The sequence below is a fragment of the Fulvia fulva genome, chromosome 4, assembly GCF_020509005.1.
Source record: "Fulvia fulva chromosome 4, complete sequence".
Taxonomy (NCBI): Eukaryota; Fungi; Ascomycota; class Dothideomycetes; order Mycosphaerellales; family Mycosphaerellaceae; genus Fulvia; species Fulvia fulva.
Window position 1 is genome coordinate 5,241,779 of NC_063015.1, and position 15,909 is coordinate 5,257,687.

The 15,909-nt window shown below is 54.1% G+C and overlaps 5 protein-coding genes across 5 annotated transcripts; 3 read left to right on the top strand and 2 right to left on the bottom strand.

Annotated features, from left to right (window-relative positions):
• Positions 1–2,473: 2,473 nt before the first annotated feature.
• On the bottom strand, positions 2,474–4,705 carry CLAFUR5_05140 (uncharacterized protein; the record flags this gene model as incomplete). Its single annotated transcript, XM_047904288.1, has 2 exons — positions 2,474–3,219; positions 3,268–4,705. 2 exons carry the CDS (start codon positions 4,703–4,705, stop codon positions 2,474–2,476), a joined length of 2,184 nt encoding a protein of 727 aa, XP_047760504.1.
• A 192-nt stretch (positions 4,706–4,897) lies between these two features.
• On the top strand, positions 4,898–5,293 carry CLAFUR5_05141 (uncharacterized protein; the record flags this gene model as incomplete). The annotated part of the gene is made up of 1 exon (XM_047904289.1): positions 4,898–5,293. The coding sequence occupies one exon, from the start codon at positions 4,898–4,900 to the stop codon at positions 5,291–5,293; it is 396 nt and encodes a 131-aa protein (XP_047760505.1).
• Positions 5,294–8,323: 3,030 nt separating this feature from the next.
• CLAFUR5_05142 (uncharacterized protein) lies at positions 8,324–9,685 on the top strand (the record flags this gene model as incomplete). The annotated part of the gene is made up of 1 exon (XM_047904290.1): positions 8,324–9,685. One exon carries the CDS (start codon positions 8,324–8,326, stop codon positions 9,683–9,685), a length of 1,362 nt encoding a protein of 453 aa, XP_047760506.1.
• A 108-nt stretch (positions 9,686–9,793) lies between these two features.
• CLAFUR5_05143 (uncharacterized protein) lies at positions 9,794–12,390 on the top strand (the record flags this gene model as incomplete). The annotated part of the gene is made up of 3 exons (XM_047904291.1): positions 9,794–9,912; positions 9,979–11,788; positions 11,893–12,390. The coding sequence occupies 3 exons, from the start codon at positions 9,794–9,796 to the stop codon at positions 12,388–12,390; spliced, it is 2,427 nt and encodes an 808-aa protein (XP_047760507.1).
• A 1,919-nt stretch (positions 12,391–14,309) lies between these two features.
• On the bottom strand, positions 14,310–15,319 carry CLAFUR5_05144 (uncharacterized protein; the record flags this gene model as incomplete). The annotated part of the gene is made up of 2 exons (XM_047904292.1): positions 14,310–14,768; positions 14,816–15,319. 2 exons carry the CDS (start codon positions 15,317–15,319, stop codon positions 14,310–14,312), a joined length of 963 nt encoding a protein of 320 aa, XP_047760508.1.
• Between the last annotated feature and the right edge of the window lie 590 nt (positions 15,320–15,909).

Genomic DNA, 15,909 nt, shown 5'->3' on the forward strand with positions numbered 1-15,909 from the left:
TTGGGTGATGGAGGTTGAAGTCCCCAACCACTATGTTCTGGGCTTGTTGACTCATTGCCTCTGGAAGTCTTTCCAATGTGTGTAGCTGTGTGCTACTACTAGACTCTGGGGGTGGGTTATACACACTGTGGACCAGGATCTGGCCATGTGATGTCGTTAGTTGTATTGTGGTAATGTCCCTGTCAGCCCTTGGCAAGGCTTGCCAGTCCTCAGTTGACACCTTCTTGCTGATGTAGATGCAGGACCTTGGGACTTCCTCTGTTCTGTTGACCACTGAGTGATACTCTGGGCTCTTCACTGTTGAGGGGATTCTGGTATGTGGGCTGATCCATGGTTCTTGTATTGCCACAATGTGGTGTACCTCTGGGTCCAGGGCTTGCAGGAAGCTCCTCTGGACCTTGTCCTTGCTTTTATTGACATTGTACTGAATGATGGTTAGCTTGTTGGTGTGAGGCATTAGGACATGGGTGTGTCTGGCTGGTCATGTGGTTGGTTGTAGGGCTGGTTCTCCTGGCTTTGTTGCTCTATTTGTTCCGACTCCTCCCGCTGGCTCCCTATCATCTGGTGTATCTTCATCTGTCCATTGCTTTGTCCTGCTCTGAACAGGTGTGTTGGCCTCCCCATTGCAGGTATTAGCTCATCTTGCGGCCTTGGTCTCTTGTTTGGGTGAAAGGTCCTTGCTGGCTGGTCTTTCTCCCCCACTAAGAATCTTGCAGGAGTTGTTACTCTTGCTTCCCTCGCCTTCCACTGGGCTGCAAGTCTAGCTGGACATTGGTTTGAGCATGCTGGATGTTTCCTTCCGCAAGCTGCACATTTCGTGTCTTCCTTCTTCTTCTGGCACTCCTGGGTTACGTGATCACCAGCACAGTGGGAGCAGACTGGTGTAGGTCTGTTACACTTTGGGGCAATATGGCCATACTGTTGACACTTAAAACATTGGAGGACTCTGTGGTTACTCTGATGTATCTCTGCTTCTAGTCTCTCGTAGTCCCAGAATAGTCCTTGGTCTAGAACCTTGTTTGCCTGGGCTGCAGTTCCTACCCATAAGATGAGAGATGAGGCCTTCTTAGTCTCTTCAATCTTCTTCCTGACCCATGCCACTTTTGTGATCTGTAGTCCTGGGACTGTTGCTTGGTTCTGTCTCTGAAGGCTTGGCATGTCTTCTTGTATGTTGAAGGATCTTGGGACTCCATGTGCAATGACCATGTGTTGCTGATGGGAGACCTTTGCTGTCTTGCCAATCTTTAGTGTCCATTCCTTGTTCATCTCTAGGGTCTTCTTGTCCTGTGTGTGGGCTGTAAACAGTCTTACCCCTCTATTGTCTGCCTTTGCTCCTACTACCTCCTTCATCCCAAGCTTTTCTACTATCTCCCTTCCTGTCATCTTGCCTACCTCTTCCTTCTCCTGCTGGTCTGTGATGTGTATGCGGACTACCGTGCTTTGGGGGGGCTAGTGGGGGGCTCGTTGCTGCTGCAGCATATGTCTTTAGGCCTTGGGCCTGCCTTGGGTCTTTCTGGAAGGTGTTTCTTGTCGCTTCGATTGCTCTATTAATCGTAGTTCCTGTTTGTTGTTTGAGTGCTTTCAGTCCCCCGAGGAGCTCACTTATTACCCCTTTTAGTGCTCTTTCTGGGAATTGTCCCTCTTCTGCCATTACCATCTCCTCTGCCTTTCTACAAAGCATTCCCCATTCATCTCCTCCTCGTTCTCTGTCTCTTTCCGTCGCCGTCGTCGCGATTCCGAGTCCTCAGCAGCTCGTTAATATATATAGCGGGCACCGTTCTCTCGAAATACGATTTAAGGGTCCTCTTTCGCGTAAGGAAGTCCTTATAGATCCTTCTATACTCCTTAATTGCCGTAATACGGTAGTTATACGCCCTAGATTGTCTTTGAAAGGTGACCTATTCGTCATCGCTTGTATCTAAGGGAGGAGTATTAGGGGGTAGCTCGTAGTCGTGATTCTACGGTTCGAGGGGTGGGTCGATGTCTATCCCGGGGGTTGTTACCCTCTCTATATACTTCTAGAGGTCCAGTCGGATGGCCTTGGCCTTGGTTTGAAGAAAGAAGTCATCAAACTTTGAGGGGTTAGGGCATTCCAGCTCCTTTGATGTCATAGCGGATGGGTTGTCTAGAAGATACTGTTTGAGGTCTATGGTGGTGTCCTGAAAAGGAGGTTTGGATGGAAACAATATGTGTAGTAACCCTGAGTGTACAACTCGGGCTCATAACTGTAAAACTCTGGGTCAAAAGGAACGCTCCTTAAGAGAGTTGAGTAGTCTGGTTATATATAGTTCCACACAACAGCTTGTGTGAAAGTGAGATTGACATGGAGTAGAGAAGAGAAACAGCATGAAGTCGCTTTCGGTCGGACCTCGGCATCAGCTTTCTTTGCAACAACGCAACATCATACATGTTCTTTCTTCACATGCATCTCATCCCGCATTCACCTCCCTTCCGGTGGTCAACCGCTCCAACATCACGCTTGCGAACCTCGGCGACCCCACTTTCCTCCGCGCCCGCGCCCGCGCTTCGCTTTCTTGCCTGCCTTCTTCTTCTGCTTGTTCGCCGCACCGATTTGGTCAGCCATCCAGTTCAGCTCCGCCCAATGATAGTACGAGATGAACGTCTCCTTTCTCCAGCCCAGCGGCAATGGCTCTAGATCACGCTTTTGCAAACGCCACAGCCACGCTCGGTGCATGTATTCGGTCATGCTACAACCACTCATGGCAGTCAACCACCGAACTTGCTCAACCGACGCTTCGCCCGCGTGGAAGATCTGCCCACGTGCAACGTGGCCTCCCTTTCGCTGTTTATTGCTGTAGCTGGCGACGGCGTCCGCGCAACGCAACCTGGAGCGTAGGCATTGCGCATGGCGAAACAGTGGCGACAAGTATCGCGGCTCCACAAGAGCGGGCATGTTAGTCACCTTCGACTGTTTCGCAGGAGCGGCATCCGATCTTTGTGGCTCTAAGGCTAGCAGCGGTGGCGAGCTTCGTGCATCGAACACGCACGTCACCGTCTCTGGGTCTCTCGCTTCGAGCTGTGTCAAGCTCTGTCCACGCGTGTCCTGTGTCTCCGCAGCGAGGCGCCGGGCTGGGGAATCCACAGCTGGCGATGCTACGACACGAGGCCAAGACCCGTCGCTTGCTGCCACGGCATCTCTTCGACGTTGGGCGTGTTCACTTGCGCTGACTGGTGTCCACGGCCCGTCCTTGGCACGACCTGATGATTGTCAATTCATGAACCAGCTGTTCAGCAGTCTCTACGTACTTTGGCAGTGGTAGTTACATTCCATCGGCATCCTGGAGCTGTACAGACAATTGGCGCATGCGCCTCTTGCAAATCCTGTCAGCACAACACAACCTCGGAAGGGTCCCAAGCCCCTTGTGCAGTGGTCGCATTTCTTTTTCTGCATCATGCCGACCATTTGCAAGGCCGCCGCTCGGCGCATTTTGGGACACTCGGCATTGAACGTCCTCTGAAGATAGCGTTTCCGGAAGATCAGATCATTACTGTCCGGCATGCTCAGCAACTTTCCAACGTCTCCAGCCACGCCGCGCAGTAAACGTCTCAAAGCATCATTGTAGACCTGGCTTCTCTCGGGCCTGAAGCTGGGCGAATAAACGATGCCTTGTGGTCGTAGCTTGGTAGGAGAGGCACTTGTTGACTGCTGCTGGGTCCTCGTTTGTCTCTCATTGCTACTTGCTTCATCTATTTCCTGGCTTTCGCGCATCTTTCGCAAAAAGTCCTCCAGCTGCGGGTTTGCACATTCAAGAACGAAGCCTTCGTCTTCCCAAGTTGACTTCCAATCGATCAGGAGATGTGGCTCGTTGTTCGCGCCGAGCTCCGGACTCACAGGGCAGTACGAACGAACAATGTATTCTTGCTTGTCACATCTGACAGTGTCACGACCATCTTCGGCTCGGAGCAGACGGGTCGGCACTTTTGAGTTCTTCCATGCCACCTTGTACACCGTGGTGTCATGGCGCTTGCCTTGACCTACGATCTCATCGACAGCAAACTTCGCTCCATGCCAACTCGACTTGTCTGGTGTGGCAGCAGGAGGATCTGGTAGGTTGCTGAGGATTTCCAATGCTTCGTCGAACATACGGGTGTCTTCGCTGGGGACTGGAGAAGTGCCTATGCTCCCGTTCTCGTGGTTCCGTACAAGACTGGGCATGACAGTCTGACGATCACCGACTGCGACCACGACTGCTCCATTGTAGAGCTTGCTCGATCTTGCCGCCGGACTTGTGGTACCATCTTCCCTCCGCTCTGGTCGACGCTTTCGTATCGATATCCTCGGCAGCTTTCCAGGCTTCGGCGGTGTATCCTGTAGCATCTTCGGTGAACGGACTGGTGCTTGGCTCTTTCTCCGTGTCGAATGACGGAGACGAAGACGAAGAGCTCCATGCCTCGCAGGAAAGGGAGTGATATTGGAGGCTCGTGCATCATCATTCCGTGATGCCAGTTGAGTTCCAAGCGTGTGGCCTGTCAACAAGGTATGCCAGCTGCGGATCGTGAGGCCCGCGCCTGGGGAATGAACCACGACCGTGCTCGACATGTCACGGGGGATTGAAGCATCATCCCTGCAACGCCACGGCATGGAGCGCGGGCGGTTACGGCAAGTGTCAATCACGGGACTTTGTCCATTTGAACAATATGCTCTGTGGCACGCGGCGCGTGGACGTGATACCGTGGTCTGCATGCCAATCTCTTACTCCATTGTTGTTAACGATCACTCACTGGATGTCGTTGCTTTAGAAATTGCCGCTTTCACACAAAGTACACACGAGGACAGATCAACACTTTGACTGCCTTACGTGTGAGCAAAGGTGATGATACCTCGTAGCACTTCACAGAATTGCGTATAGGCTGCAAAGTGACTTCTTTGTTCAAGATGCCCTCAAAGTTTCTCCATCTAACAAAGATCGACAACCAATTCGACCGGTACAGCCCAGTGTATACAACGAGCAGAGCAGCACAGCTTCCAACCAGTGCGATCAGCGTCGCAACCGCAAAATTCTACGATGCGCCTGATGCCGCTGCTTATACGCCACCCATGCTGGCTGTGACTCGCACCGCCGAGCGCGTCACAGATCATGATGTGGTCATGAAGACTGTTGAGGAGGAGCGTGTGCTCGCACCTCAGACCATTTCTCAGCGCGAGGTCGAGCGCGAAGCACCAGGGCCCAAGAAGATGTTCATCCAGCCCCTGCCACGAGAGCAAGCAGTGAGAAAAGCTCGCGTAGTACCGCGATCTAGGAGATCACGCTGTATGCCGGACAGAGGATGACCGCATTGGCTGGCTTGCAAGTGGAGAACACCCACCTGCGATGTTGCAGCTCAGCTTGCTCGACTAGTGGACCAGCTCGAGGAGAGGTGTCTTTGCGCAGAAGGCTTCCGCTATGGACGATACGATCAATCGCGTGCTCCACGCACACGGCACCGCATCGGTTCCGATTGTCATCTGGTGGAGGAGACCTCACGTCAGGTGAGCTCAAGAGGACAAAAGATGTGCTCGTATATCTGCGGACGACCACCGAGAGCTCACCAGGACCACTTTGTTACAGCAGATAGACAGTACAGACCAGCTGAGCCGTTTCGCTCAATAGCCCTCTCTGATCGAAGCAAGGGCTGCAGAAGGCGAGCCTGCGCTACTTATTGCCTCGCAGTTGATCGGTGTGAGCAAAAGTTGTACCAAGAGACATCCCATGACCGTGGCTGGAAAGCAGTCATTTCTGATCACGAACCCTCTTTGATCCTCAACGGCAAGCTTAGCAACCTTCTCGAAGATGTAATAAAGATCCGCGATCACAGATTCGCCGCCGTGCTTTGAGGGCACGACTTTCACGGCGCGCAACTCCACGCTATGGATCATGGAACGAGTAAGAAAAGATCAGGGCGCTGCCGAAAGATGGGCGCGAGCAACTCTGTATTCGATGTGCTGGCACGATGTGATGGAAGCTTCATGCTCAGTCGGGCTGATGGCGGCATTGATGAGAGGAGTCCCGTGTGGCACGCTGCTGGGGTCGGACCTTCGGGATGTACCTTAGACTATTGAAGAAAAGCCCAAGATGAAGAGGAGCACGAAGTCTGCGAGGTCATTGCTGGAGGGTAAGAAGGTAGCGCCCGGTAGTGGAGCCTCGCTATCTCGTTGCTGAAAACTTGTTGTTCTTGGCTCCAATTGCTGAATAGGCGGCAAGGTCATACAAAAGATGGCTTTGCTCAAGTGGCGGACGTGCCACCGTAGACGGCAAACGAGAGGGTGTAATGGCGAAGTGTGAGTCGAGTACGGGCTGGAAAGGTGGCACTTTGTAATCGACGTGGAGTTGTGAACAGAACCTTACGTCCAGACAGAAGAGGACAGGTGCATGGGATAGGATAGGGAAAGCGGTCGCCCAAGATCGAGAAGGTTGGCCTGAGGCACGCAAATACCACAGAAAAAGACTATCTCGTGCCCAGACGCAACCACAGGCAGCAAGCGCCAAGGCGCCGCTCTCGGCTTGGGGGGCTTCACTTCAACACCACCTCGAGTGATGGCAGCGGTCTGAAATGGAAATAGAGAAAAAGACTGTGAAGGATATGTGGGCAGGGTGAGCATCTCTGCGAGCAGATGGATGCGCCGAGGGTGCATCACCGAACGCCACTCGATATGAACCACAAGCGGTACCTGGGTGCGACATCGCAGCAGGTACGGCAGCTAAAGATAGTTCTTCTCCGCCATCATCGCATGTAGCGACAACGACGACGAAACAAAGTGAGCAACGTCCTTTCGCACCTTGCCAGGCGGAGGCAAACTCTTCTCGAAGCACACAAACACACGCTGGAGCTCGGTGCCTGGCAGTTCGAGACAGCGTATGCCTGCACCCTTACCAATTGGGCGACATGACCGACGATAGGCTCTAGGCACTCGTCTTGCGACAAAGTACCGACACCCTAGCAGTTAGCACAAAGGCCTGGCTACCATATCTGGCGCCATCTCACCGGTCACCGCTGCAAGAAGAAGTCAGTTTGCTTTTGTCTGGTGGTGAAGCCAGAGATCGGTCGCCGCCTTGCGATTGCTCGGAAGGTGCGACTGGAGCATATCTGTCGAGATGATTCGAGAAAGGCAAGACAAGCTGCGAGTTGGGGGCGCTGCAGGTGCCAGCCTCCGTGTCCATTGCAATTCGATGACGAGCTCAGGCTCTGACGATCGGGGAATCCACGCTGCCTTGGTGTGTCGACGCCCGGACAAGCCGGCACCGACTGACAGCCATCTTGACCATCAAGAAGTTGCAAAAAGCGCGAATTGTTGCAGAGCACCACCCGATGATGAACTCGGGCTCAGCCAGGCGGGAAGTTACATGCGACTGGTGTAACCACCCGGCGTACCGGCGGCGACTGACAGCCGTCCTTGTTCCTCGTCGAGTCGTGCAACGCATCGAAAGTCTGCGAGATATCAATCTCAAAAGCGAGCGGTCTTGCTGGCGAGGTAAGACATCGCCATTGGAGATCCCCTTGCACGGCATATTACAGACTCGCCGTCCAACGTGTTCAGGGCGAGAGATCACACTGTGGGTATGCACTCGACACAGATATGATCAGGAAGTGATATCGCTGCCTCGATCCGTCTTCGAGTATGCGATGTGCCAAATGCTCCCGAGATCGTCGACTGGTTGTGATCAGTCGCGCACTGGCGAGGCGCGGAACAGGTCTTCCACGATGGTCGAGCCGTGGCGGCGGGCCGAGTGGTAAGATCAAGATGTGTCGGAGGAGAAGAAAGAAAGATGGATGGAAGCGAGAGAACTTCTTATGTCTCGTTAGCGCAAGAAAAAGCGGGGCATGACTCAACGAGCTGCGCTTCGGCCTCAGGCTGGAGAAGCAAGTGAATGAGCTGAAGGTCACGGGAAGCTTCGAGTCACGCGCGATGCATGCCGCGATTGGCTACCATCAGTCCAGTCTTCAGTCTGATCACGTGGTCGCGAGGATGAGTTCTGTTTTCGCATGGTGGTTCAGTCTAGGTCAGTTGCCTAGTCGCTGTGAAGGAAACACAGGCGACGCTTGGAGCCGCAAGTAGCGCGGAATTTCGTGCTAGCGGGAAAGTCAATCCGCGCCTTCAATTTCAACCTCTGGCCTCTGTTTACAATCCACTTCAACTCACAAACCTTGCTCCCCAACCACCGACAGACACCGAGTCCGTTACATCTACGGCACGACACACCATTGTCACCCACGCAAAGGTTAACACAGGACCGTCCGACGTCTCGCATTAGTTATAAATGGGTCTCGAGTAGCGCACATACAGAGCCGACTGTTCCCAGAGATCCGTTGACTCACACGAGGTATGGCCGTCTCGGAGACCGGCGCCACCGGCCTCTACGGTGGTGCAGTCGCGAGCGGTGCTTTGCATACCTGGACAGTGTACGAGATCACGGTGGTTGGTGGCAATATCTTCAAGTTGCTGCCCGGCGGTAAGTACGACGGGACGAAGCCTCTGCCCTCCGCGTATCCAACGGACCAGCAGCTGGCCATAGCGAATCCCCGTCGTTGGCGGTGGGTCGAGTTCCAGCAAGATTCAGACGCTACGGTCCCAGCTTATGCGACGCTGCGTCTGTCCAAGCATCTCAACACGCAAATCGATCGCTGGCGCAATAAGTTGAGCGCAGATCAGAGAAAACTTGAAGTTGGTGCAATCGTCCTCGCTCAAGACAAGGATAAGAAGTGGCGCGTTGGTGAAGTGAAGAGCATCAAAGATGAGACTGTAGTCGTCATCTTCCTGTACAAGGGCATCTGGAAAAGCCCATCAGTGCTAAAGGCCGACCTCAAGCTTCTCACTCCCGGCAGCGCATTGCTACTCGATGCGCATGGCAATCCGCTCTATCCAACAGAAGCGACCGCTACAAGACCGCCAACCCCTGTGATCGACAACTCGAGGCACGTCGCCGCAAGTAGCGTGTCCATTGACGCTCGGACGTCCACAGGGGAGGCTGCAGCAAGCAGCCACACTCTTGGACAAGCGGAGGTACAATCAAGTCGATCTTTGACGGCCGATCCACGTCTTGGCGATGGTCTCGAACACGCAGCGAAGCGTCAGAAGACGGCTGAAGGACACAAATCTGGTCTGTCCGACAATGCTGGCGGCGCCGGCGGCTCGACGGGTGCTGCTGCAGCGAGCGATGATGGAGAGCCCCTACCGTCAAAAGACAGTCCCGCAGATATCACTGTCGAGGTTTCCTACTCGGCAACAGCTTTCCAGGCTTCATCTCCTTCAGATCAGACGGCTGAGATCGTCGCGCCGGGTCGCGTCGTCGTCCTCAAGCTTGACAACCCTATGTTGCGAGAATCCAAAGATGATTCGATGGTCCCCCCTCGACATCCGAATTCGAACGCTCAGAAGGTGGTGAGACTCAAGGTGGATACGAGCAAGCTTCCTGTCAGAAATCCCCCCAAATCCCTCCCGGCTCGCGTTGTTGATCAGCGTTCATCAGCAGAGCTCGAGGAAGAGGATGTCAACTCTGGACTACTCCCTGAGACGCTGAACATTCAACGACATGCTCGGCAAGCTGAGTGTAGCTTTACCGCGATGGGTATTCACTACTTGTCTATGATACACAACGGCACCCCTGCTCGTTATCAGAGTTTGTTTCCTCGTACAAACAAGACGATTGCGAAGAAGCTTGGGGGACCGCCGAAACTGAACTGCTGATAAGTCTTTCTCGAGCTCGAACCAGCTGATCGTCATGTCTTGTTGGGTGAGCTCAACGAGCTGCACATGCAGGACCGCATCGAGTCTTCCATCGAGTGCCCTCTCAATATGCAGCAGGGCTTCATGTATCTTCTGGTGCGAGCAAGGGAGGCTCACAACACGGACATCACACAGTCACAGGGCAATAGGAATATGCTCATCACCATCACAGAAGAGATGGCGGAGACGTAAAAGGTGGTCGACAAGTTCCAAGATCCATTGATCGACTACCCAATCATCGACCCTTTCACCAGGTGGCTTGCAAGGGTCAAAGGAGAGGACTTGGAGCGTCTGGTAGCAGTGTCTAGTGTCAAGACTCCTCTCAAGAAAGGCCAGAAGGTCACAGACTGCTACCGCACCCCGACGTTTATCCACAAAGTTGCTGGATCCAACATGACTTTCTTCACACAGGAGGCTAACGGTATCCCAAGCTATATCTACACTCACAACCTTGATTGGTTCGTGGAGGATGATAAGTCGAGCAAACTTCCTCCTTGGGGTCGCATGTCATTTCTGGAAATGCTAGCCACAGAATCCGGCAAGGAGTTTGGCCAAGTGGGGGACGAAGTTTTTGAAGCATTCGAATGGCTGCTCGTCAGAGCGCAGCGCATCCACAACATAGTCTCCGAGCACCAGAGATACGGTCAGCAGTATCGAATCAATCCGGATGTTGATGATACCCGAGGGAGACTCTCCGGTGAAGCACCAAAAGCCACGGGCATTCGCTTTAAAATCGGGGGGTACGGTGTGTGTGGTTGTGGGGAGGAGATATTGAAGCCTATCGAAGGAGCAAAAGACATGGGCCCCTGCGAGGAGTGTCTTCGAGAGGACAAGGCGGAGGAGGCGGCCGAGCGAAACTCCCTCCACAAAGACCGTACGTCGCGGATCCCAGCACAGAACTCAAGTGATCGTCATGGGGACTCAGACCAGATGCCCAAGGTTGCTCCGCATGTGTCCGGCGCGCCGCGCACCCAAGCAAACAGTGGTCTGATGTCCAAGCACAACTGGGATTCTGAGCATGTCTCTCGTCAGGAAGCCGTCTTGCCACCAGTCCGAAAGCAATACCTCCGACAGGAGCAGCAACTGTTGCTTGGCCCTCCAGAGTCTTGGCACACCGAGAGTGACACGCACGATGGTACCACTGGCGCCCCTCCAGGCTCCGGTAGCGACGACATCGTATTACTTGTAACTGAAGAAAATGGTCGTGCCCAGAAGAGACGCAGAACAGCACAGGGTATAGCCACAGCACGTGCTACCGTCGTCCAGCCCAAACATCCTTCGATCCCGCTCACTGCACAAGCTAGGAACCAAGCTGATTTCCAGAACGACCTTGAGCCAATGCGACAGATCGTCAAGAGCTACTCCGAGAAAGAGTTTGGCCCACTTCACCAGTCTATGCTTGATCGGCTGTCGGAACTCCAAGATCACCATCGGCACCAGATGGAAGCTGGTAATCGTGGAGCTCAAGAAGACGGGGCATTCAGGGCATTACTCGGTAGAGTCATGTCTGAGCACAATCAGCGGTTGCCGGCGCCACCTGTTGCTGTTATGCTCCAGCGTGCGAAGAGCACCGCCATAGCGGCTCACTTTTCAACGAGTGCCACTACAGACCGGCAAGGTGCCCCGACCAGTTCAGATCATCGGCGTCAGTTCGCAGTCTCTACAGCAGCCAGCCTTGGAAGACAGCCACATGCTTTGGCTGGGTCGAAGAGAAAGGTGCAGCTCGATGGTGCTGGAACGAACTCCAAAACAGACGCCCCTCGAGCCAACAAGAAGAAGGGAGGAAACGTTGGAAGATTGGATCATTCACACAACGTCGTTCCAAACATGTCAACTCTTAGTGACTCGGATTTCGAAGCTCGAATCTTCCACGACCCAGGAGTCCGCCCAGACCTTCTGGTCGGAGATGCTTTCTTGAGACTAGCAAAGACACACACACCAGGTGACATCGCCACTCTCTACCAGCCGATCTGCATTGATAAAGGCTGGAGTATGCCTGAGCGCAGCAATCTTCAACATCGTCTGAAGAAAGCCATAGCTTGGAAGGCAAACGGCGATAACATGGTAAGGCTGGCTCTGCCAAGGCCCCTGGCCCGAATTCAAGCAATGCGATGCCGCCTCCAGCGGGCCATCTCTCTACTACTTCCGGCTTCTCTGCTACTGTACAGCCACACGCGATGGCCATGCTTGCCGGAGGAGGGACCGGGACGCGAGGCGGCATTCCCAGTCTGGGAACGAGTGCCCCTGAACATGGCCAACCGTTGTTCGGCGGCAGCACTGTCACTACCAGTGGCAACGTGCACAATCAGACCAACGCCACGTCAAACTCATATCATCCTGCAGCCTCTCCAATACTTGGATTTCCTTCTGGCTCAAGCGAGGCTTTCGGAGCACGGCAAGGATCTGTGCGGCCATATCTAGCAGGCGTCGACACACCCATTCAGCACCCTTTCAAATCCCCAGCTTCTGCTGCGTGGCAACTCAGCCATCCTTCAAAAAGCGATGGCGTCATCAGAGCTCAATCTCAAGCGGGAACGCCCAGTCAAGCTGGCGAGCAACAACAGCCATACCCACGCCCAGTCTCGGGACACCGAGCATCCAACTTCGCCCCTCCGTCAGCGTCCGCGTACCCCCCCCCCTTCGCTACCGCCTTTTGGCAGAAGTGACGCGCAAAATCCTCAGGCTATGCTACCCACGCCCCAAGAACACGGATCCTGGGCAGCGAGGTGTCCATGCTTCTCAGCATGTCCTACACATGCAGTTCTAGTCACAAAACCCTCATGAGTCATGAACAATTACTATCATTGCTACATGTTCCAACGGTTGTATTGAGTGCTACATAACGCACAGCATCTCAACGGCGTTGGAAATCGATCGGCAGAGGAAATCCGCTGCGGCAGTGATGCCAAGCATTCACATGCAAGACGATGGAATTATCTCGGCGAGACATATACACACAACGCATATCACATACATTAGAAGACTATATTACAGTCATGCCATCCATATCAAAAGCAAGAAAGTATAGCGCTATGGAATGATGCCCTAGGACCCCTCGGAGGAGGATCATCCTGTCGAATCTGCTGCTACTCGCTACTCTGCCGCTCTGCCACTGAACCACGCCACCGGACGAAGAAATATAGGACTTAACAACCTGTGCCAAAGGACCAGTCAAGGTACTTGTCAGGCCCACATGTAGCCTAAGCACGCCGCAAAGCATCACGCCTTTTCGCTGGCCAGTCTCCCTCGAACCATTTTCTCGACATGTAGCATCATCTTCACAGTCCTGTAGATATAAGTCTAGCATGTATCGGAGTTGCTGCGAGGCCAAATATCCTGCCACTTTTGTGTACCGACTGCAGCCGATTGAACTGTTGCCCTCATCCTTAGTAGGTACCTCACCGGACTTCCGAGACCCCGGTACGGCGGATTGCCTGTGTCGGTCCACAACAAACTCCGATCTCTGAGCTTGGCGGCCGTCGGGGCGTAGCAAGTGACCGTCTGCAGAAGAGCGCAATGGGCTGCATCCGCAAGCACGCGGTCCATCGGATCAATTCGACATTTCGTCCATGCTCGGGGAAGCTCATCAGTGTTTCAAGACCCGTCACGAGCCTTGGCACGGGGTGTGCCCTTCTATTCAATGCACAGCTACAGACCCAGGAATCGGCTTGCCCTGTCCCGGTCTGCCACCAGCTTAGTAGAGATAGGGATGGCATTGACAGAGGCTGATAATGCGCGGACTGCCAAGCTGGAAGTATAAGTTCCTGTTATACGTATGGTAATGACAGAGCCTTGAGCAAGGCAAACGGCGATCCCGAGGACAAAGTGGAGATATCAACGAGGCAAGAGCTCGGCGCAATGGTACGGGTTCATGTAAACAGGCGGATGGAAAGAAGCTCGCACGGATACTGCAAGATGATGGTCACATGGCTGTGATGGCGTGCATTGCAGCATCGCAGTTGTTCCAGCATACGTGAACCTCGAACATCGAAGCCAACGACGATATCATCTAAATGCTAAGATAAGACCCTCGCTGTCGACGACGTGAAGTGATATACTGAGCCTTGGAGGAAGTAGCTCAAAGTCCCGCACAAGCACAACAGCCAGCAGATCTGCGCAAGCAGGAAAAGGTATTTCGATGACGGCTTGAAAGAATGTTCGGAGAAAGGGTCGCCATTCTAATAGACCGACGTACGCTCTCTTATCCGGATAATCGAGTGTCAGGCAACGTGGAAGTCAAAAATGTCGCTGCAGCGTCTGAAGCGCTGTCGGTCGATGTTGAAAGTCATACAAAACCAAGACCGCGGAAGGTTCGCGCGTTTGATGCATCACTCGTCAAGCGGGACGCCGCCGGGGAAGACGGCGCAGCAGTAGTTGGTGACGACAGCAGCAGTGCGCGTACATATTCACACCGCAGTCCCGAATGTCAATGTTCTTCTGCCGCTGTTTCATCTTCTTCCTGTTTTTCTCGGCTCAGAAGCAATACTGACCGAAATGACACCCTTCAGAGGGGACTTGTACAAGAAGTGATGTATTGTGCGTTGCTCATTATGCCATGAAGATGTACTGACGGGAGAAGGTCATCCTAGAACCTGTTATCCTTCTCATTCGATACTTCATGCTCGACATTCCTCTCGCGAACAAGCACTTTGTTCTTCGACTTCTTCTGGCTCAGCGTCGCCGCATTCGAGGGACCACCCTTCTCCGTGTCATTATGCGGCGTCATGCCTCTTTCTGCTGGGTGAATGTTCGATTGCGAAGCCAGCCTGCTTTCGCTGCGACTGTATCCATAACCATATGGCATGAATGCGTCTCGCGTCCTGGTGGGTGTGTTTCTGCCGCTGGCTGAGATTCCTCCTGCCGCAACGCTGCCGGATTGATTGACGCCAGGGTCTTTCATGGGACCTGTCCGCTCTGTGATTCCGGCATTGAAGCCGCCCCGGATCTGGTCCATCTTGCGGTCGTGGCGTCGCTTCAGGAATATCGCGCCGACTCCAATGGCGGGAAGGAGGATGGCGAGGACGATCAGCATGATGATCCATTTCTGGCAGATGTTAGTTGGACATCAGGACACAATCGAATGTGACTCACGTAATGCTCCTCCCACCACGTTCCGACATGCTTGGTCGCACCGCCAGAGGTATTGCCGGCACTGCTGCCCGCTGATCGTGTCGCAGCGGCGGGCGATGAAGCCGAGGCCGTGGCCGCAGGGGCTCCTGCAGCATCCGTTGTTGCAGCACCGCCAGCATTCCCATCACCAGCATGTTCCGACGCGCCGAAATCCGAGCCGCAGTTGCTGTTGTACCACGTCGAGACTTGAGCATTTTCGGTGGGATTGGTGCAGACGGCGTCGCATATGCCCACGGCGGATGATGTAAGAGTGGTCAAGTAGGCAGATTGGCAGAAACAGGCCCAGTTGGACTGCGTGGCGGTGTTGGTGGCAGTACAGGCCTGGGCTGCTTGGACGAGCAGAGGACACGATTGCGCGCATGCTGGCAGTTGGCTGTTTCCGTTGCTGATGACGCCTTGTTGTGCTGCGACGAGGCTCCCGCGGCGGGAGAGGAGGGTGAAGGCTGCGATGCGCGTGGAGACCATCTTGGCTAGCGGACGATCACATCAAACACCATCTGCGGAGGTGGTGCGGGAGTGCTCTTGGTTCGTCGGAGTCGTCGGATGGTGCTCGGGTGAGCACAAGGTCGGGATGTCGGTGGTGAGGGTGATGTTTCGTATGTTGCTGATGGTGTATTGGTGAGATTGCCCGTTTCGTGCTCGTGGAATGTGCTTGCGACTGCTCGATCGGCGGGGATGTGATTGCGTGAAATGTTTCGCAGGTGAGTGTCGCAGAGGATCAGTCGCGTTTGGTGTGCACGAGCGCCTTTGGTGAGAAGACGGACATGTACACAGCGGTGCACTGAAGACGAGAAGGCAGCGGAGAGGAGAACGAGCTGGCCAGGCGAAGACGGTGGTGGTGCTTCCAGGCATTGGAACTTGGAACTCGACCCTGGCGTGCCTGCGATATTTGGCCAAGGCTCAGCGAACAGTGTGCCGGTGATCACGGACGAGTCAACAAGTCAGGACGGATCCCGGCCACCACGTCTTCACAACAAACAACCATGACATCCCCCATTCCGACCGACTGCTATCATACTACGACACGGTCCACCGTGGGAAACACACCTGCTTCA